The sequence below is a fragment of the Epinephelus fuscoguttatus genome, linkage group LG19 (assembly GCF_011397635.1).
Source record: "Epinephelus fuscoguttatus linkage group LG19, E.fuscoguttatus.final_Chr_v1".
Lineage (NCBI taxonomy): Eukaryota > Metazoa > Chordata > Actinopteri > Perciformes > Serranidae > Epinephelus > Epinephelus fuscoguttatus.
In genome coordinates this window covers 660,147-683,257 of record NC_064770.1, presented here as the reverse complement: position 1 = coordinate 683,257, position 23,111 = coordinate 660,147, and the positions used below count along the sequence as shown (strand labels likewise).

General features: G+C 41.6%; 2 protein-coding genes across 13 annotated transcripts in view; one reads left to right on the top strand and one right to left on the bottom strand.

The window, feature by feature from the left end:
• ap2a1 (adaptor related protein complex 2 subunit alpha 1) overlaps window positions 1–3,325 on the top strand; it is a 91,433-nt gene extending 88,108 nt beyond the window's left edge. For both annotated transcript variants that reach the window (XM_049560193.1, XM_049560194.1), the window contains one exon: window positions 239–3,325. In XM_049560193.1, coding sequence (XP_049416150.1) covers window positions 239–316 — 78 coding nt within the window. In that variant the 3' untranslated portion in view covers window positions 317–3,325. The remainder of the gene's footprint in view (window positions 1–238) is intronic.
• LOC125878876 (uncharacterized) overlaps window positions 1–23,111 on the bottom strand; it is a 189,120-nt gene that overhangs the window by 42,841 nt on the left and 123,168 nt on the right. Inside the window, exons 1-4 of one of the 11 annotated variants that reach the window (XR_007447802.1) lie at window positions 22,212–23,108; window positions 21,495–21,545; window positions 21,334–21,398; window positions 17,581–17,816 (exon numbers count right to left, since the gene is read on the bottom strand). The exons of 1 other annotated variant lie outside the window; for it this stretch is intronic. Coding sequence is in view for 3 of the 10 variants with exons in the window: in XM_049560341.1 (XP_049416298.1) it covers window positions 20,815–21,208; window positions 21,334–21,398; window positions 21,495–21,545; window positions 22,212–22,337 (636 nt within the window). In the remaining 7 variants the exon portion in view is untranslated. Of the gene's footprint in view, window positions 1–16,033; window positions 18,424–20,507; window positions 21,399–21,494; window positions 22,080–22,211; window positions 23,109–23,111 lie in introns of those variants that run through there. 9 more of the 11 variants (XM_049560342.1, XM_049560341.1, XM_049560343.1 and 6 more) reach the window with 9 other exon arrangements.

Sequence of the window (23,111 nt, the reverse complement as noted above, 5' to 3'; positions counted from 1 at the left end):
GGCTGGGCGGAGAGTTGTCAGATTTGTACAGAGCAGCAGAACAAAAACACGACACATCACGGACACTATGACATCATGACAGACCTATTTAAATAGTTCAGTTTATTGTTTTATTAGCAGGGAATGTGCACAACTAAAGGCTTAAAAAAAGTTGTTGTTTTTTTGTCCTTGAGTAAATAATGGCGCTTGTAACTTTATTTGTGTGTGTGTGTGTGTGTGTGTGTGTACGTGCGTGCAGATGTACCGGCTGACTCTCCGCTGCAGCAAGGACTCTGTGTCCAGGCGTCTCTGCGAGTTGCTGGCCCAGCAGTTCTAGAGTCCAGACCTCTACCGTAACCAGTACTCCCACCATCCCCACGAGCGACCTCTCCCTCAAGCCCTTCTGCCACACCTCTCCTCCCTCCAACAGAGAATCTTTGAGTAAAAAACGGTGTAATCTACATAAGGGAAAAAGCAGCCACTGCAAACAGCAGCAGTGATATTCTTGTCATTCTTATTGTCCCAGATTCAGATTCCAATTCATCTTCTACGTGTTTATTAACATGATGCTACATTCTTGTTTTTGTTGGTGTTTACCTGTGTAGCTGGTGCCTGCATGGCCTGGTGTGTGTGTGTGTGTGTGTGTGTGTGTGTGTGTGTGTGTGTGTGTGTGTGTGTGTGTGTGTGTGTGTGTGTGTGTGAGAGAGTCCCATGGTTGTACTGGGGTCCCATTCTGCTCCATCCTGACTGTTCCATAGTACTGTTGGTGTGTGTGTGTGTGTGTGTGTGTGTGTGTGTGAGAGAGAGATAGAGAGGGAGAGAGAGGCTTATTTTGGATTGGAATAGCAATGGGTGACACTGTCTATTACACACATACCCTGATACACACACATATACACATTGGTATAAGGCCTCCGTGATTTTTTGTGGTTCTGGTGGGATCCACAAATGAAGTGAGACCTGAGGGTCCAGAACTCTGATCTCTGCCTCTTCTGCCTGCCCATTTCCGTCTACCATTCCCAGTCAAAATGCACTTAAGGCCCTTGGATCTTCTTTGAGACCCTCCAGCATGAGCCACCTTACGTTCCCCCCTGAATGACCTGATTCCTCTCCTGAAGCCCTGTAAGGAGTAGCCTTTCATCTCAAACAGCTAGTCCACTCGTTTATATTTTGATGTGTATGTAAATATGTGCCAGTGTATTCTGTATTGCTTTCTGAGACATTCCCATCATGCTTGTGTAGAGTGCCCGTGACTAACCCAGGCCATTCAAGTAGAGGGATAGTACAGAATGGACACTATGTAGGTGATGGGTACAGGGATGAGACTTACAGTGTTAAAACAGTCTTTTAGATCTTGGAGTCGGTCTCATCCAGTGCCTGGGAGACGTTTCCAGGTGCTTGTCATTGAAAAGCTAAAGGCAGTGTCTGTTAGATGCTCTTTATTGGAGGTGAGGAAGTTTATCAGATGTAGTCTTTGCAAGTCAACCCCATAGTTCTTCATCACTGTGGTCTTCTCATGTAAAACTCTTTTTGAAAACACATCTGATAAAACATAAATCTAACCTTTGTGCGGCCCATCTGAGGAGGTTTACAAGTTCATCATGTTCAACGGTGGAATCTGTTTTTTTATTGTAAATGTTTTCAAGCAGCATGCTTTAGTTTGACAAGAGAGAAGAATTCACTGCTGATGACTCACTGGTTATTTGGCCAAAGGGTCAAAGGGATAGTTGAGATTTTGCCCCCAGTTTGGAGAAGAAGGCTGGAGTCCAACACCAAAGCTAAGCAATGTACTGCTGCGGAGGGTTCAGCAACAAAACATTTTAGCCACCAAAAAAAGCAATATCAGTTTGAGTGTATGCTTCATCTAGAATAATTTTACTGTTTTTCCTCTGTCAGGGAGGGATTTCAACAGGAAAATGAAGATAATATATTGCTCTCTTCAAAGCCAGACTCCATTGAGGAAAAAAAAGAGGGATTAACATTGCTGAACACAGGAGCTGCTGGTCCACCACCGCCTCAAACTGTTATTTTCTTTGTGATACTGTGTGAATTTGGTGTTTTAAAGAGTTACTTCAGATTCACCAAAGTCACACAGTGACACTTAAAACAGTAAATTACTGTTTTCTCAGTGGAGTTAATGGCTTCCCTATCAGAACAGCCTGTCTGATGAAAAGATAAATAGGTGAAAATTCTAAATATAGTGTTGCTAAATCTGATATTGATTTTTCTATGTGGCTAAAATAGGTTTTGTTGCTGGCCCCTCCACAGCTGTACATTGCTGAGCTTCCATGTCAGACTCTAGCCTGCTCCTCCAAACTGGGGCCATACTGACAGACATCTGCTGTATATAATACATGGGTTAGTGACTGACTCATGCATCCCCACTTTTAAGAAATCCAAACTATCCCTTTAAGTTGCCCACCTCTGATAAAGAACAATGTTCAGCTGCTTTGACTATGGATGACTGTATCTCAGAGCCATCATGGCTCCACAGGACCCTGGGACTGGTTTGGGCTGCTGCTTTGCTGTCTGTATTTGTCAAATTGATTTTCTTGATGAAGAAGCGCACTGCCTGATCTATGATTAGAACATAGCACTGATAGATGCACCATAATCACTTGAAGGATATAACTGTTTTGTAGTCAGGCAGTTATGCTCTGAACAGATGATGCTGCAGCAGCTAAATCCAGAACCAACATATATCTGAGCTAGTTCCATCCCAGTCTGGACACACATCAGTCTAATATATGTATGTATACGGTCTTGTTCCTGCTTCTACAGCCAAGCATTTAAAGAGTAGATCAATGCCAACAAATCAAATGTGTACACAACCACTACAGTAAATATTTAGAGAACACAGAGATGTTCAGTAACCTCAAAATGTTTGGATTTGTGCGTCCACAGCTTTCTCATGCTTTCCGGGTTTCCTCTCACGCACAAGCACTGATATTGTGGGAGAGGACAGGATGTAAGACACCCAGATGTCCATTACAACTACAGGGGACTCAGTGTATATGTGTGTGTGAATGTGAGTGTGGCTGTAAGCAGGTTAACAAAAAAAAAAAAAAAAAAAAAAAAGCTTAAAGGCATTTCTTATACATCGTCACATTACATTCTGTGGCTGCACGGCAATCACAGGACATTGAACTTTGTAGTGGAAAATGTAGTCATTTTGTCATTCTGTGAGTGTGTGTGTGTGTGTGTGTGTGTGTGTGTGTGTATGCAGTATCCACTAGCTAATGCAGCCTCATGTATCGGTGTTAAGAACCTGTCCAATACCTGTGTTAGAATTAAGATTTACTCTGTAATGAAGAAATGTGAAAGTAAAACTATGCCATATATCCGACTTGACGCCTCCTGTCTTTCTGTGTCTCACTGTATCACACTGATAGATGATGACTATACAGCACATGTACGGTAAGTGATCAGTGGGATTTAACAGGATAGATGGAAATATGAAACAACTCTTCAATGTCTGACAGAATTTTGCATAAAGATAATGAATAGTCAGACTTTCTCAGTATTGTGGGTTTACATAAAAGGGGGCTATTGCTAGTTTATCCTTATAAGATTCACAGAACAATTTAAAGCCACAAATTCTCTTGAAAGAAACAGTTGGGAAAGAGATTTCTTTTAAGAGTTTTTAAAAGTGTGTGAGAGATGCACACAGCTTGTGGGACACATCAGTAGAGGGTTATTGAGATCCAATGGCTTTCAGGAGGTTTACATCATCCTCATCGGCAGGACAAACAAGGCCTTTAACTGCTTGGCTGATAAAGTGTTTTAAAACAGAATTTCAAGGATTGATTTAACAAGTCTACCAAGACGGCAAAGCCAAACCACAGTCAAGGGGTTTTAAACAGAAAACACTGTAGGAACTTAACAATGCAGCCAGAATAGAGAGGAAAGTGAAAACAACAATATGGACTGACTGCACATCAAATCTACGGAAGCGCATTGCATTCACTGGATAAAAAAAAATAGACACCTTATCGTAATTATGAGATCTTTTCTCATAATTACGAGATCAGGATCTCGTAATTACGAGATAAGGTGTCTAATTTTTTTTATCCAGTGAATGCAATGCGCTTCCGTAGATTTGATATGCAGTCAGTCCATATTGTTGTTTTCACTTTCCTCTCTATCAGGAAAGGTGCCACACACTGCACCTCGGCTGAAGGGCGAGTACCCTATTCTTTTTGCTGCGTTTATTCTTTATTCTTTCTTCCGCCGCCTCTTTGAGCTGGAATTTGACCCCCTAAACATGCTCAAAAACTCACCAAAATTGGCACGCATGTCAGACCTGGCGAAAAATTTTAGAAAATCAAAAAATTAACCTCTAAAGTGCGAAAATGGACTCTCTAGTGCCACCTAGGCACACTAAAATGGCCGTTGCGGCCCATAGTAATGTCCTAGAAAGATCAAACCAAAACTGGCATGTTCATCTCATCAAGACCTACAAATCACGCGCTGACACCCCTGACCTAAATCCAACAGGAAGTGAGATATTTGCCCTTTCAAAGTAAGATTTCGCCTCAAATGTGCTCTTAAAAAAAAAACATCTCCTCCTACACCGTTTATTGTATCGGCTTTAAAGACGCACACATGCCACCTCAACTGCTGCAAAACAGATCTTCTGTATAACTTTATCAACGGTTTGAGAATGGGAAGAACTTGTTCGAGGAGTTAAATCTCCACTAAACAGGTCTCTTCTCTGTGTTCTGTCTGTCTGTCTCTGCTCTTCTGCCAGGTGCACATGGCAACCACTATCACACACAAACTCACAGAAACATGATGTGTGTGCGTGTCTACATCTTACATGCAGATATGACAGGGGCACAATCTCCATTTTAACCCTTTAGGTGCCAGAGTTTATTGAGGAAAATATTCCATTTTCATTTCAACATTTCAAAAGACTGCGGCTTGAAAGTGGTGAGAGATAAAGGCATACTGTAAAAGAGAAAAATATTCATCATGACCCAAAGTTTGTCATGGGAGTAAATTAACTCATCTAATTTGCATATTGTGGCGTCATTAGGCGGTAGCCATATTGGATTTCATAAATCTCAGTAAAACAACATTTTGAACATATTTACACAGTAGATTTATTTTTGTTTTGTGTTGTTTTTGTCATCTCATCCTCAAAAAAAGGGAGGGGAATCTGATGGGAGTAAATTAATTCATCTAAGTTGCATATTGTGTCATCACTATGCGGCAGCCATATTGGATTTCATAAATATCAGTAAAACAGCATTTTGAACATATTTAAAAAGTAGATTTATTTTGTTTTGTGCTGTTTTTGTTGTCTCTTCCTCAAAATAAAGAGGAATCTGATGGGAATAAATTGACTCATCTAATTTGCATATTGTGACATCCCTTCTACATACCTACAGCTACAGAAAGCATTCAAACATCAAAACGTTCAGCTCTGTAAGGATTTTCTGATGTTTCTGGCAATATGTTTGATATTTCTAGATAATTCACAATGACGACATAAGCTGGGGGCCGAAACGGGCGCGAGTGCGAGGTCCTGCCCAGCGCTGCTTGCAGCTTTAATTATAATGTGTATTTGGAAATTACGACGGAGTCTTAGGGCCACATTGAAGAAAAAAAATTTCGGAGATTTCGAGAATAAAGTCATAACTGAGAAAAAGTCATAATATTAGGCTACGAGAATAAAGTCGAATTATGAGATTAAAGTCGTTATTTAATGAGATTGAAGTCATAATATTACGAGAATAAAGTCATCGTTTTTTAAGGAAATAACCAACGACAAACAGAATGTCAGACTGTCTTTCATGCCATTGTAAGTAGCCTACTTAATTAGGTTGGGGAACCGGCACCGTGCCGGTGTTCTGACGATTTGGTTCTGTGTCAGTCGAAATGCGCTGCTTGTGACTCCGGGCCCAGCTCTGCCACTGATTGGCCAGTCTGACATTCTTCATAATACATAAAGAACGTTAGTGAAACACATAGGCCTAACAGAAACATGTGTTCGTTTGGGGACAAGTTAGTGGTCACGTTACTTCTTCCACAGGTGAAGGACCCCGGACACATAACCTACAGTAAATACACCGGTTGTAAGTAACTTTTAACATAGCCTACCTGAGTCTTTGTTACTCTTGACTCTTGTCCCCTAACTAACGCTTGTTTCTGTTTCACTAACGATATTTTCACACGATTAAGTCACATCCCGTTATTTCCTCTGTAAACCTAACATTACAGCAGCCTACAAGCATACTGTGTCAATAAATCAGCTCAGACACTGTTAGAAATGTAGTATTTAGCCTAATAACATCATGCTACAGCAGTAATAACGTCAGCTTTAGTCAAATGGCTCTAGCTCTCCTGGTAAATGTCATAAATTCTGGACACATTTTCCCTGTATGTTGACATGATAATGGCCGCGTTTCCCAGATCGCTCTGAGCTTAAGAAGATCTTTCACTAAGAAGGAGTTGTAAGATCGAGCTGACCCACTCTTAACAGTCTTCTTAGCGACCAAACGTTCACAGATCTAGCCGCGGCAGGCACATTAATATTACACTGAGCAAGGAGATATTAAAACAGTGCGCTCCGTATATATTTTGATCTATTTTATACTTCAGATTTATATTGTTTGGCGTTAATTGGTGACAGAAAAGAACGAATTTCATTCTGCAGGGAAATGTGTGTTCTTACTGTGAATATTGAATCTTAAATCTATGTTTTATGAAGACCCTGTGTGCGCTCAGAGCTGCGGCACAAGTTACGCACGGAAATCTGGCGGAAGAAAAATAATAATAAGACGAAAAATAAGTAGGCTGTGTGTGACCAGCCTATGCGCTGATGGTGGTGAGTGATCGATGTGCCTGACATTGATTGATTTAGTTTCAGCACTGCGGTAGTGGCCTGCTCCTGTTAAGAGTTTCTTAAAGAGCAATCTCAAGTAAAATCTTAAATGGATGCAGACAGTGAAAAGAAAGCAATAGCCTAATTTAAAAAGTTGCCTCTATTGAAAATGCATTTAATCTCTGATTCAATTTCAGGGTTCAACGCTAAGGTTTTTTTTTTGACTTGCCCGGTCGGGCAAGCTGGTCAGAGATCTACTTGCCCGAAATCAGTTTTTACTTGCCCTATAAAAACTATTTAATTTAAGCAGCTATCAATAAACAAATACTGCAGTTATTTTTATGTTATGTAGCCTAATCTTTATTCACACTGTATTTATTAATTAAAACAACATACGTCATGTAATGTAGCTTAATTCCTACACAAATATGACAGTGTCAGGGCTTAAAGTGAAAAATTTGTCAATCATTCTCCGTCTATAATTTTGTGCCCATGCCCACCTCTATTTATTTTTCACCCCTCTCTCCAGTTCTGCTGTATTAACGCCGGGTTTAATATATTTTGCTTCCATCTCTCTGCCCTGTTCTACTCTACTTCAACGCTACTTAGCTCTCTCTCTACTCAGCCAGTAGACTACCACATCCACCTGTTGCACAAAACGCACACAACAGTGTTTCCCCTAGGATGGAGTTGTAGCAGCAGAGGTGAAGCACACGCATGAAAAATAATTTTCACATGCGTGAAACTTTTTTGTATGCTTGGAAAGCACAGCCTGCTGGGATGTTTCTATGTATCTACTGGCACCAGAAGGGCTCTTTAGGAATAAGTACATACAGTACATGTGTGCACAGTATGAGCAGGTGAAATGTCTATCTAGCTTACATATGAGGTGTCTCAAGATTTAGGAACATACAATTGTATTGAATATAATAAAAGTAAAAAGTCACTTGACATGCTGCTGTTTTATGACCTATTTAAGGGCTGGAAGTTGTTATTTACGTGACAACGCCTGAACGCAACACAAGCGCAGCATGAGCGCTGTGTTTGTCTGTGTGTAACAGCAGTCTGTTGATGGTTATTTACACACTGTCCATTTCAATAACTTTGTCAGCTGACAAACTGCACCGGGCTCATATGCGGATGATATTCTTATGACCCTTAGCAACCCCAAAGTAAGTCTCCCTAAATTACTGCATCTACTTGAAGAATTTGGCTCATACTCTGGTTATAAACTTAATCTACATAAAACCCAAACTTTAACCTTTAATCTGAAACCACATGAAAACATGTATAGAACATATAAATTTAAACTGACAGATAGTATAATTAAATACCTTGGAGTAAAAATATCAAAATATTTAACTACCATTTATGACCACAATCATACTTCTATAACAGCTGACATCAAGGCAGACTTAAGCTGCTGGTCCTTATTACCGACAAATATGTACAACCGGATAGACATAATTAAGATGAACGTGCTACCCCGTCTCCTGTATCTCTTCCAGTCGTTACCAATTGAGATACCACCAAAGCAATTTAATGAATGGAATAGGATGATATCTACTTTTATCTGGGCAAAACAAAGACCACGGATTAGATTTCAGACACTACAGTTGCCCAAAGATATAGGCGGAAGGGCCCTACCCTGCTTGGAAGATTATTACAGAGTGGCACAGCTGCGCTTCCTGGTCATTGGTGTGATCCGGAGTGTGACGCAAAATGGAAGGATTTAGAACAAAATTTTATATGTGAACCTCTCCCATCTGTGTTGGGAGACAAAACCCTCTTGAAAAAGTACTTACCGGTAGATAAATTAAGTAATTGGATCGTAACCCCTTTAAACATATGGTACAAAATCCTCAAAGACTCTAAGTTTGAAAGAAATGCACGACTATTACGCTGGGTAGCATTTGATACGGAATTCATGCCAGCTGAACTGGACAGCAGGTTTACACGTTGGACAAACCTGGGTATTACTTCATATTGCAACATCTCTACTAATACTGGTTTAGATTCCTTTGAGTATCTCAGGAAAAAGCACAATATGGAGAAACAGGATCTCTTCAGATATTTTCAGTTCAGAGATTATTTTAATTAAAACATCAAAACTATTGGAGAAGAAGGAATGAACCTGATAGAGATATTTGTCAATGCTTATAAAGGAAATTTGAGCAGAAAACTGATCACAAGGATTTATTCAGCTCAACAGAAGGCCAGAGGTCTCTCCACAATGTATATTAAATCAAGATGGGAAAAAGAAGCTAACATACAGTTAACTGAAGATGACTGGCTAAACATTTGTAGGACATTGTCCACCACCTCTAGCTCAGATCCGTGGAGGGAATTCACCTGGAAATGCACTGTAAGATTCTTTATAACTCCCAGAATCAAAAGTTTACAGACCAATAACCCAGATCAAGGACGATGTTGGAGAGGGTGTGGTAATATGTCAGCTGGCCACTTTCACATATTCTGGGAATGTCCCATTATTTCATCTTATTGGGAAGACGTTATAGCAGCAATCAAATCAATAATCATTTTGCAGCCTGATCTCAGTTTCAGTGTTATATACTTAGGAAACATACCAATTGAAATAAATAAACAAGACAGATACCTACTACAGCTATTATTGGCAAGTAGCAAAAAGGCAATAACCAGGAATTGGCTGAGCAAGGACTGCCCGACAATTTCAGACTGGATAGGAATAGTTAAGAAATTCACAACATGGAAAGGTTAACATTTTCCCTGAGACACAATACTGAAAAAGGTGACCAATATTGGAAGAAGTGCAGGGACTACATAGATAAGAGGTGATCTTACCACTGAATGAATACTCTGTGTGGAAATCTGTATTTTTTTACTTTATTTTGCTGCACTGGGACACTGAAATTTTGCTCTGGATTGTGAGCTTTTCTCTCTCCGTATAAATACATATTTATTTCATTTCTATTTACTATGTTTTTTTTTACCGGTGACCTTGTGGACTGTACGGAGGAAGGTATTTTGTGTTACTGTGGACTTTAATGGAGAACTGTGGGTGCCCCTAGATCCGATCCTTCAGCCTGATTTCTGTCAGCCCCTTTTTTTTTTTTTTTTTTTTTTTACAAAAACTGCCATTGTGTTTTGCTGTAGATGATCCTGTCTGATGTACCTGTTCTGTGTGTATATTTATATATCTGTGTTTTGTTTTAGTTTTTCACTGAAAAATCAATAAAAAGAAAAACCTGCACCGGGCTTGGGGTCAGGTTTGGTCAGGAAAATGCAGCCCGACACTCCAACACTCTAGCGTGCTCACCTGTGTGTGGCGGAACTCCGCTGTGCGCGATACAGAGAGCAGAGGAGAATTGTTAACGTGTGACCATGTAGAGACAGAAATGACACGATGACATAACACCATAAATAGTATATTGTTCTGTTATTATATGAAGCGTCCGTTGCGCAAAATATCAAGGGGGGCTGTGGGCAGGACATTGTTACATAGCGTGTGCCTGTGACAGCCAGAGAGACCGCTGCATCAGAGCCGAAGGAGCACATTTTAAAATACATTTATTTTATCAATTAGTTATTAACTTTTACTATTTTTAGCAGCTTGCCCGATCGGGCAAGTGAGTTGTTAGTTTACATGCCCAACCTTGAGTTTTACTTGCCCCAGGCAATCGGGCAATCGTTATTGTTGAGCCCTGAAACTGAAAGCTATTTCTCAAGTTCTGTAATTACCTTGTCCACTTTCATTCTGTTTATAGCTTAACAGGAGCTGGCCACTACCATGGTGCTGAAACTAAATCAATCGATGTCAGGCACATCGATCACCCACAACTTCATCAGCACATAAGTCACACACAGCCTACTTAATTTCCCTGCAGAATGAAATTCGTTCTTTTCTGTCACCAATTAACCCCAAACAATATAAATCTGAAGTATTAAACACATCGAAATATATATGGTGCGCACTGTTGTCCTTGCTTAGTGTAATACCCCATCGTAATTTCCAATATAGACATTATAATAAATATATGGGATATAGTCAAGATGGCACCACCCGAGTGGCAGCTGGTTACAGTAGTTCCGACCCCCTTCGTGGATGTGCAGTATGTGGTTCTGAGCGAAGCAGTGGCTAATGTGACACCTTTCCTGATCTCATCATTACGAGATCCTGATCTCATAATTACGAGATCTTTTCTCATAATTAAGCGATAGGGACCTCGTAATTATGAGATCTTTTCTCATAATTACGAGATCAGGATCTCGTAATTACGTGATAAGGTAATTTTTTTTTATCCAGTGAATGCAATGCGCTTCCGTACAATGCGCTTCCGTACAAATCCTTTTAGAAAAATGTTACCTACTGTACAGAAAACAGCAGTAAGTGCTCTAAATCAGTAAAAATAAATTTACAGGGTTACTATGGGTCCCAGAAATCCTTGAAAGAAAGAAATTTAAGGAAAAACAAATGCCTTGAAAGTTTTTTTTTTTTTTTTAAATAGTGGTTGTGATGCACACACTGACTGTATCAGAAGAGAAACAATATAGGTGAACCCTGCAGCAAAGTGAACCCTCTTCCTCAGAGAGGATCTTTGCCTCCCAGTTTGTTCCTGGCGGCAGAGCAGAGTGAACCGTCTTTCTTCTCAGAGGATCTTTGTCCCATGAGAGCAGGCACGCTGCTCTCTGAGTCTGTGTAAACAACGTTCGCTGGCAATTTGACAGTCACTAGAAGCACATTATGACCCTCTGTAGAAGCTTCTGTGTGGTACCTGTGTTGTACATGAGCTAGCGTTAGCGGGTAAGGACTGAGAGGCTGTCCGGTATGTGTGTGTGTGTGTGTGTGTGTGTGTCTGAGTGTCTGAGGAGCATCAGTACGTTAGCCTTGCTGTTTGTCATGTAAACGTTATCGTCGGCAGCCCTGAATAGCTTGTAAAGCTTTAGTATAGTTAGTTAACACATTTGTTATCGGCCCATGTGTTTACTGCTACAGAAAAATAATAAATCTTTGGTTTATTTGTACAACGTCGCCTCTCTGCCGTCTTTTATCACGCTTGCTAACGCTACGTTAACTTTACCAGCAGATCTGTATGAGGTACAAACTGAGGCTACAGTTAGCAGTGTGCTGATGCTTAGTGGTATTTCTTAATCTTTTCTGTGAAACTAATGTGCATTTAATAGACATTCATACATTATTAGCGTCATATTTTTAGGGGAAAATGCGAGTGAAAATACTCGCACCGTAGACCCATGCCTTCAGTGGACGCACTCCCACCATTGTTTGCTGCTCTGTCTTCATTTAGTGTCCAGCCATCTCGCGAGATCTCTCGCCATGACCTCAGGTGCTAAATGTTGTTCTCGCGAGACTACCTGGGTTGATAGTGCTGCAGGCTGCTGCAGTCTGCTACCGGCTGTACAACACGTCCATGGAGGAAAATAATTATAGTAAAAGAACGATTTTTGATTAATGAATCGATATTGTGCCATTTAAAGGAAAATCGATTTGAATCAATTAAATCGATTTTTTCAACCCAGCTCTACTTTGCACCCCTTAATATCTCCTCCTGTCTACGTATCTGTTCCACGACCAGCTTTCTTTTATCTTTGAGACCTGCTTTATTCCTTACCAGTTTGCCTGGGCCCGGGGCTTGGCTTGGTAAACTGAACATTATCTACAATCTCTGCATGCCTAAGAGCTGTCTCTGCTTCCTGAACTGCTGACCTTGGGTTCCACTTCCTCCCCTTGGTTGGATTTGGAACCACACTCCTAACTACCACGTCCTTACTCCCAGATAACAAGAGCTCTTAAATTCCTCTGTTAAACTAGATACTGGCAGCTGAAGTATCCCTTTTCCATACAATGCAACACTACTTAGGCACCTAGGAGCTCCCAACCACTTCCTAATATAGGAGCTAACCGACCTTTCAATTCTCTCCACAACAGATATTGGAATTTTATAAATTGACAGTGGCCACATTAACCTAGGATATCGCCCAAATTGCAAACAAAACAACTTCAACTTTCCTGGAAGTTCTGATTTATCTATTCTATGCAATCCTTCCACCACATCTTTTCTAAATTTCACTACCTGTTCCTCATCATTCAACTCTACATTGTACCACCTACCTAAGCTCTTTACTGACTTTTCCCTAATTGTTGGGATTTCCTCATCATCTATGACAAACTTTCTGTCACTTAACTTCCCTCTACGTATCAAGATGCTTCTAGACTTACTAGGCTTAGCCAAGTCATTGAAGGTGCTTGGATTTATGTTCTTTTTACAACAATAGAAACTGAGGTTCCGATATTGTGTATACCATAACTGTAACAACACAGCTGAGAAATGTACACACGCTCAGGCCTCTCTCTCTGTTGATCTGTTGTCTGTGAGCTTCTGTAAAGCTGCTACTGCTCATTAAAAAATTCTCAGTGATATAACAGTAATTAACCTTTATCTGTCTTAAACTATGCCATGTTGGGTCCTTGAACTGGGCCTGGAAAGTCTGTGAAAAGATCTTGAACTTAATGCTAAAGAAGGTAAGCAACCCTGAATTACATTTATGATTAAAAAGAAGTGAGCAAGGTGTGATGCCATCTTATGGCCCCCTGGCAAATGTGTTTGATAATGTTCCTTCAGATCAGTCTGTATGCTGCTGCTCAGAGCAAATCTAATGGCAGTTATCACAGACTGGTTGATGTAAATTCATTCATTCATTCATTCATCTTCTAACCGCTTCATCCTCTTGAGGGTCGCGGGGGGGCTGGAGCCTATCCCAGCTGACATTGGGCTGACACAGGGTACACCCTGGACAGGTCGCCAGACTATCGCAGGGCTGACACATAGAGACAAACAACCATTCACGCTCACATTCACACCTACAGACAATTTAGAGTTATCAATTAGCCTAGTCCCCAATCTGCATGTCTTTGAACTGTGGGAGGAAGCCGGAGTGCCCGGAGAGAACCCACGCTGACACAGGGAGAACATGCAAACTCTTGATGTAAATTGTCATTCTGACATTAAAACTTCATTTGCGATTAGTACTTAAAAGGATAGTTCACATTTTAGAAGTGGGATTGTATGGGGTATTTAACCCCTGTATATTACCTACAGTAGATGTCAGTCAGTACGCCCCCACTGGTTGGAGTTGGACATAGAAGCTAAGCAATGTGTTGCTGTTATGTGGAGGGGTCAGCAACAAAATGTATTTTAGCAACCTAAAAAAAGTACAACCTTATGAAATCAATATCAGTTTAAGTGTACACTGTATTGAGAAGTTCTCACCGCTTCACCTTAATGTCAGACAGTTACCATGTTTACATGCACAGTTAAGTACAGTTACAGCTCGACCAGGTCATTTTATTGGACTACTGTCCTTGTCCCAGTATACAAGCATGGGAGGGGAATCAATTTATTGACCAAAGTATGTCCAACTCCACTATGATAGGTGGTGAGCCTCCTTTCAGCTTGTTAGTATTGGACTTTTCCCAGTTAACCTATTACGTCACAGACCAAACAATCAACAAACAAATTAGCTACGGTTAGCTAGCTGCATGCCATCTGTGTATTTTGAAATATTTAACTCAGCTGACACAGCATGAACTGTGTCTTCTTGTTTGTCCAAAATGTACGGGGGGGTGTGGACTTCTCCATGTTCTTACCAGCTTCTTCTTCTGTTACGCATTTAATACTATTTGACTTCCAGGTCAAAGTCCAGGGTGGAAACTGTGAAGCATGTGCAGAGCACCTAGGCCAGTATGGATCCGATTGACTATGTACATGCAGAAGGAATTCAATTCCCAATCACATTAACCATAGCCCCTTGCTGCATGCCATGCCCTCTGGTCATGCCAATACCATCCTATCCATGAAAGGCAAAAAAGTCTTTATGGAAAAAGAATAAATTATATTGCTCTCTTCAAAGCCAGACTTTACTGAGAAAAACAGTGGTTTAACATAGCTGGGAACACAGGAGCTGCTGGTCTACCACTGCCCCCAGCAGTTAGTTTGTGTTATTGTGTGACTTTGGTGTTTATAAGCTCTAGTTCAGATTCACCCAAAGTCACACAATAACACTAATTAACTAACTGATTGAAGCAGCAATAGACCAGCAGCTCCTGTGTCTAGTGAGCTAAAATTAACCATTTTTGTCAGTGAAGGCTGTTGGTTTTGATGAGAGCTTAGATGTGGAACTGAAGCTGTTAATGGGTTCCTCGTAGGAACGGCCTGTCTGATAGAAAGTGTTGGGATTCACAGGACCACAGATGTTTTGTCATTTGGTAAAATCTACACTGGACATTTAAAGGCTTCTTTCTCTGCATGCTCTTTGTCTTCAAACAAAGAGAGCTATGTGACACCCATCTCCACAGGAGGTCTCACCTCACACCTCAGTGAGACTCAAGCCCCAAAACTTGATAGGACAGAACCTTTACAGTGACATGTGACTCTGATGTCACAGGCATCTGTAGAAAGTCCGCTCCCTTCCAACAGATCCCGCTCTTACTCAGGAACTGCGGAGCAGCCCAGACCCTTGCTCCATAGCCCCAAACCACTAAAGGGAGGGCAATTGATCATAGACTCTCTTGCAAGCACAAGGTTTGCAACTAGCTTTTCAGCAACAAAGAGAACCAAGTGAGTTAGCACCCAGCGTCTAACTCTGCTAAACCCTGAGTAACCAGCTTCCACTGAGTTTCAACTTTGGAACAAAGGACACAACAAAGACTGCAGCTGGAACCACCTTCCCAGCCTTCTTTTGCCAGCTAACAAAGCAGTACACCACCAAGTGACTCTTTCTCCCATCCACTCAAGGATCAGTAATGTAACAACTGGGCATAGCTTTATCACAGTTTTACAAGCTAAGCAAGACTGTCTAACTTGTTGTATGTGATTTAATGCTGTCATTGAGTTATAATTGATATCAGGAGGACTGAGGGCAAAAAGAAATGAACAAAGCCATTTAGGAATAACAGTCATGTAAGCATGATATCAGGTGAGATGATGAAAGTCTTAAGCCGCAGAGGGCCTCTCTTTGCACAGGGCTTTGAGATCAGGTCATAATAATGTAATGTAGGTGGTTGTAATTTGTAATTTGGAGGTTATTGTTAAACTTTGTACAGGTCCTTTAAAATCAAGTGGTGAGCACTGTATTAAAACCAAAGAGATGAAAGCCGCTTTTCAGTTAAAAACAATATTGTGATTTATTAAAATGTTTCAACAGCACATGAACATGTTAATGGGTCTTTTTAAATGAGGAAGTCTATAAAAGAAAAAGTCCTTAAAACAATCACTAAAATGCCAAGCATAAAACACATTTCAACACGTGTCTAAAATGAGTCCGAGTCCAGCTAAAAAAAATGTGCAGGGCCAAGAGTCAGGAGCATGTCCGTCGCCACACAGCTCTTCTGTCTATTCCGGCTTCCTCCGTAGGAAAATGGATTCGCTGGCCAGAACATGCGGCGAGGCAGAGCTCTGCCTCTGCCACACTGTTGTGTCGTAACACTCCTCCAATTTCCAAATACTCCATCTGCACCGCGCAGCACAGTGCATAGCTGATACGCTCCCATTCTAGTGAACAGCTTCATTTCCACAGCGAGCGCCACGCAGCATCCCTGGGGCGTCCAAGAAATGCCACAGTGCTCCGCTTCGTCGGAGATAAGCGAGAAGTATACTTGCTGCACGGCCAAACGTACACGTACACACGGTGTGCTGCACCTGTGTGTATACTTGCTGCAGCATGGACGTTCGTCGATGCAGGCAAAACACCTGATACTGGTGGTCTATGCTAAGGGCAGACTGCAGCACTCAGACACAGAGGTCGCGAAAAGCGAAGAAGGCAGTGACAGTGTATTTCCGGATAAACACAAACATGGACACTCTCGATGAAGAGGAGATCATAATTTTATTGCTGTTAAGATCTCGGCAGAGGAAAAGGCGTCATCTCCGCTGACATCGGAGATGGTATGTGCAGCCCCTTAACCAATCACATGGGGAGTTTGTTTCCCTTGTTTTACCTATGCGAGCAATCGATGAGGAAAAGCACAGGGAATATTTCCACATGTCCGTCGATGTTTTCGATGAGCTACTGTCACAGTCATGTCGAACCGCACATACAGCATCACAACACCCACACCAGGCCCGTATCATCTGCGGAACGTCTGGCAGTCACCCTCCGTTTCCTGAGCGCCTCTAGTGTTCATGTCAATATTGCATCTCGCATACGCGTCACGCTACCTCCCAGCAAAGTGTGCAGTCTACGCGCCAAACAACCGCAAAATATGCATGGCAGCCAAACGTGCATGAAAAGTGCACGCGTATGCATTTCGTGCAGCAAGTATACTTTAAGCCAATAGGCGCCAGGTCTAGCGACTGCGCGTCCACTTCACGTCAAGCCAAGAAGCTCAGATTGCACCAAACCGGAAACGGAATGCACACAGCATCCGGTAAATTTCAAAATACAACACAATGCATGCACTACGGATTGTAAACCCTCAGTTTTTTAAAAATCACGTCACATCCTATTGCACAAGTTGTCAGTCAATGCGATGGTCCGAGGAAAGGTAGACAAGGAGTAATTCATAGCTGAAGTGAAAAACCATATTTTTTTTTGTATTACAGCACACATCCTTTCTATAAGGATACAAACCATACAGACCTGGTGTGAAATTGCAGGAGTTTTGGGAGTGAATGGTGCTTTTCATCGCGTGATTTCGCAGGTTCCATGTGTGAGCTTGCAGCTCCGCTACACGGCACAGCGCTCCAGAAACACATCCGGTAGGCGAGGGTACGCACCATCAGTTGCTCCAGATCCACAGCGCTGCATCAATTGTTGGTGCAGGAGTTGTCCTCTCTGGCGGTCCTCTTCCCTCCTCGGCATGTCGGTATTGTTGACTCTTGCCAGCTTGCCGGCTCATCTGCTGTCCTTTTGCTTCTCACCTCCCTGCTGCTCCTCTCTGCTCCCCTTAAGTCCCTCCTCTTGATAGCCGATTGGTCGCTGACCACTCCGTTCTCCAGCGCCATTGGTCAGACTATCGGAAGGTAAAAGCGCTTCACAGGTGCAGGTTATAAACATAATGACAAATGCCCCGGCAGGAAGTAAAATAATACAATATAAACTCAAACCATTTCAACTTAAAACCAAACAATAAAAGACACTAAAATCAAGCAGTAAAACCCATCAAACACAATAAAACATGCAGATAAAAACACAACACTAAAGTAAAATCATGCACAATAAATACAACACAAATATGAAGGCACAAAAAATAAAACCTATCCTTCCGCCATGCGACAATAACACAGGAGCTACAATAAAGGGATTGATCAGACTTTTTGGAAGTGGGGTTGTATGGGTTACCTATCCATAGTCAGTGTATTACATACAGCAGATGTCAGTCAGCACACCCTCAGTTTGGAGAAGCAGGTTCTTGTCTGACATGGAAGCTACGCAATTTACTGCTGTGGAGTGGTCAGCAACAAAACATATTTTAGCCACCTAAAAAATAAACATCAGTTTAAATGTAGGCAATATTAAGAATATTTTTCACCATTATACCTTTCCATCAGACGGCCGGTTTCAACAGGGAGGCTGGGAACGGCTTCAGCTCCCCATCTATGCTCTGGTTGAAGCCACCACTGAGAAGAACATTATTTTAAGCTCGCTGAACACAATATGTCAACCTCCCAACACATAACAAGGGTCACACGCTCAACTTAATCTGTTGTACTGGTATCATTCCCTGTAATCTCTCTGTCACAGAGTTCCCCATCTCTGCTCAGGAAGTTGTGCTATTTGAGATCCATGCCTCATTATCCAAAGTTAAAGACCGTAGGCTTCAGAAACATTAAAAGCATCAACCCTACAGACCTCACTACCCTGATCACCTCCAACCCCAGTCCTCCCCCATCATCCTCCACTACTGATTGGTGAATCACTACAATTACTGTCTCTCCTCTTCCCTCACTGTCCTGGCCCCCCTAAAAACCTGAACAGTCTCCTATTCCCAGACCATTCCCTGAAAAATGCTGGTCATCAACTGGTGCAGTTGTGCAAAAAGACTGGACTTTCAGTACATACCCAAATCACACTGAACACCTACATCACTATAAGAATGCTCTTTCCACTCTCAAATCCTTGTACTACTACAACTTCATCTGTTCAAACTGGCTTACGCACTTAAACACTTACTGCAGCCTCTGCCGACCTGCCCAGACCTCTTCCACCTTGGCTCTGACCAGGTCAGAGGCCATTGCCCTCTCCAGACTTTTGCTCAATTTCTCCTGGACCATGACCTGCATGCCCACAACAGGGCCAAAATGTGGAACCAGAGAAATTAGTGTGCCAAACACAAGGTTTGCAACTTACTTTCCAGCAACAAGGAAAACCAAGTTCAGTTAGCAACCAAGCGTCTAACTCTGCAAGGACCCCGAGCGACCAGCTTCCTCGGATCTGTACCTCTGGAACAAGGACACAATAAAGACTGCTTCTGGAACCACAGCTCTTTCCAGCCTTCCTCTGCTGCCTAACAAAAGCAGCACGCCTCAAACCAACTCTTCCCTCCATCCATTCAAGGATTGGTAACGCAACAACTGGGCATAGCTTTATCACAGCTGTACAGGCTAAGCAAGACTGTTTAACTTGTGTAATGTATTTTAATGCTGTTTACTAAGTTACTGTTGTGAGTGTTTGCACTTAGGTTACTGGTTAGTTGGCTTGAATGAGGTTAATTTGCTAATGCTGTTCTCAGAGTCTTGCATGCAACTGAACATCCTCTGCACTAACCCAGACCCTTTACAACACATATCACATTCACATAGACCTCTTTACAAATTTGCCTTCAACAGAGCTACACCCAAACATGCAACTCAAAGTCCTGCTTCTTTTCCTTTGTCTTTGTCCTGACCACACGGTCAGACAACACCTCCCCCGAGCAGCGGCCCTGTCTTTCACACACCTGCCTTTGTGTGTGTGTGTGTGTGCGTGTCTCTCTCTCTCTCTCTCTCTCTCTCCCTCTCTTTCTCTCTCTTAGTTAGTTAGTTAGTTAGAATTTGTGTGTTTCATTTGCTTTGCTTCCTTAATGAATAAACATATTTTTGGAATCATATCTGCTATCTGTTTAATATTGCACAAGAGTGAATGAATAGTCAACCTCTGCTATGTCAAGGCCTCTGAAATCCTTCAGGCTTTACTATTAATATAGTAATTTTGATTATAGCTATTATTTTAATTATTAATCAAAATTCCAAATTGATAGTTCAATAAATTTATGAGACTGATATCATTAACTGGCTATCATTTTTCCCTTTTTGGGAATGGTGCCCCATGAGGTGATTTAATGTAAATTAAGTCACATTATTTATCATAATTAATAATTATTATTAATAAGTATTAATTATTTCTGATAGCCAATTTGATACTTTAACTCGAGATCTATTACGAGGTTAGGCCCTTGATGAGGCATAGATCCCATCAAATGGTGCTGCCATGTAAAACATAGTATTGTTATAGATTTCCAACAAATAGTATCCGCTTTTTATAATACCCAGTAGATTCCCTACATTTTTGAACGAGGCCCAGTATTGTTCCCTACAACATTAAGGTAAAGCAGTAAAAATATTATAAATATAGCATACGCTTGAACTGATATCAATTATTTTAGATGGGGCTGTTTTTAGGTGGCTTAAATACATTTTTTTGCTGACCCCTCCACAGCAGTAGATTACTTAGCATCCATGTCAGACTCTAGCCTGCTTCTCCAAACTGGAGGGGGGTGCCAACTGGCATCTACTATACTGTGTATGGATAAGTATCTCATGCAACCCTACTTCAAAAAAGCCAAAATATCCCTTTTAGGCCTTTCTCCTGTCAGTTGACTCCTGCTGCATATTCCTGTTTACCCACACAGATCCAGTTCATCTATGATTACAAACTAATCACCACACAGTGAACATGGGGCTTCTGGGTAACAGTTGCACCCAGGTCTGCATTTCTCAGTCATCTCTTCAACTCTGATATTAATAACATAGTCAGTATGTGGCTCCCATCACACTCAGTCTGCAGCTCAGCCAGTCTGCTCTGTTGTTCTGATATGATGAGGAAAATGTATAAATGGCTTTGTGTTCAATGTAAGTGTATGCATGTGTTGAGGAGCAGACAGGTGGGAATAAAAAATACAACAAAGATGAAATGTGCACAGTGTGCAGTGATGAGTGGTACAGAGGCACTGCAGTTGGCACAGTCCAGATCTGTAGCCTATGAAACGCCTGGAATGCATTTTTGATGGAGACCTGGGCAGGTGCTGTCTTTTCTAAAGTGCACATCGAGGTTGAGTGGTACCAGGGTTGGACTGGGACAAAAAATCGGCCCGGGCATTTTGAGCCTAGTCCGGTCCACCAGGTATTGATGGAAAGACAATGAAGCCTATGAATGAAAACAAACTTTCTTGTGACACCGCTTGTACACTGTCTTGTTGGTGTATATGTACTTGTCTAATAAATTTAAACCTACACCATCCTCCCAGTCCCATTATTCTATACAGTACTTACTTAGAGGAACCCAAAAGGCTGCTTGGTCTAGTGAACCTCCTGAACAATGAACGTATGATGGGATCCTGAAAATTGGACAGTGAGGAACAGAGGTGAGACATGATCATTGATGAATATTAAAATGAATAAATGACAGATATTTTCATAGACTATGTACTCACCACATCAGTAAACAGCACAGCAACACATAATACTTCCTCAAACATGGCAACCTTTAAAAAGTGAAGGGATGGAAACATGCCCACAATAAAAACAAAATACAGGTAATTATTGTCCACAAGAGTTTGCTGTTACATGTCAGTAAAAAAAACAATAAGATAAAAACACAACATATCTAGAATAAAGAGGATATTTATGTATAAAAGACAAATACATTTAAGTAGTTACTTTTAACTCCAAGCCACTTTTATGTTAATGAGCAGCATCACATCTCCTGGCAAATCCTAATTTGATTCAATCTAAATTATATTTGCAAGTGGGTTTATGGTGAATACTAGCCTAATCATTTGGTTTTACATGAACATTTTTGCTCTGTTGAGCTTTAGCTGTTTCAGAGTAAAGAATTACTGCATAGTGCACTTACATCAGTTAATAGACACTGAAATATTTTACTACCTAACTAAAAAAGACTATACTTAACTAAATGAATGAATAAAATAAAGTTACTGAAGCACTAAGATCACCATCACTAGTATAACATCATAGAAACAGCCCAGCAGTAGAGAAACCCCGTCATGCTGCTCAACAGCCAGCTAAATTGTTAAATGGCTTACTCATAACTATGCTGTGTTAAGAGTTAGCAAGCACAACGAAAATAAACTATCAACCAAACTTGATTCATATCTGACCCAGGTAGACGGCTGTTCATCACTTCTTACCTGAAGTTCAAATTCCTCTCCAGTCGCACCGACTGTGACGTCGTCATATAATGCGGCGGCCGCGGGTCTCCTCCTCCTTCCTCCCCTTCGCCTCATCCACCTGCTGACGGCCACCTCCGCCATCATTACCTGCTGCGGCTGCTTTGGATGCCAGTGCGGGTGCGGTCACTGATGCTACCGCTGAAGAAGCTCCGCCATAGCCAGCAAACATCTGTGTTATTTTAACACATTTGGCAGCATCTTCCTAAAGGGCTTGTCTCTTTTTCTCTCTTATTTTTTCCGCATCTCCTTTGAGTTTCTTCTCAATTTTGTCAATCTCTGTATGATTGACTGGCAGCCGAGGCCCAAGTGGGAGGGGGCATCGGCCCTCGGCTATAATTGGTCCAGCCCAGAATCAATCATGACTAATGGGCCGATCTACTAGTTTTGTGTACCAATAGGTATCATGACATGACTAAAAAAAATAAATAAATAAATAAATAAAAAATAAAAAAGGCCCGGCCCAAAATTATCATCGGCCCACCGGACAAATGCCCGGTATGCCCGATGGCCAGTCCAGCACTGAGTGGTACTGATGAGGCAGCCAGTTGGTGAACTACATTGTGCTTGTTTTCCACTTGGCTGGACTGACGACCTGCCTGTACTCCATCTCTGCTGCTGAGGGGCGCGCTGATACAGCGGAGATGCGTCTGCGCGTATGGAAATCCGGCAAGGCGCGGATTGGCTGGAGATGACATCACCCAGTTCAGATCTATTGTTGGAAAGAGGATGAGCTCATCTTTTAGAAGCAAGTGTGTGAAGACGAAGTGAGGAGAGAGGACGCAGCAGCTTCATATGACAGTTTGTATCAGAAAGCAGCAGTGGACACAAACCTGTGACTGAGACCTGCTCTGGACTTCT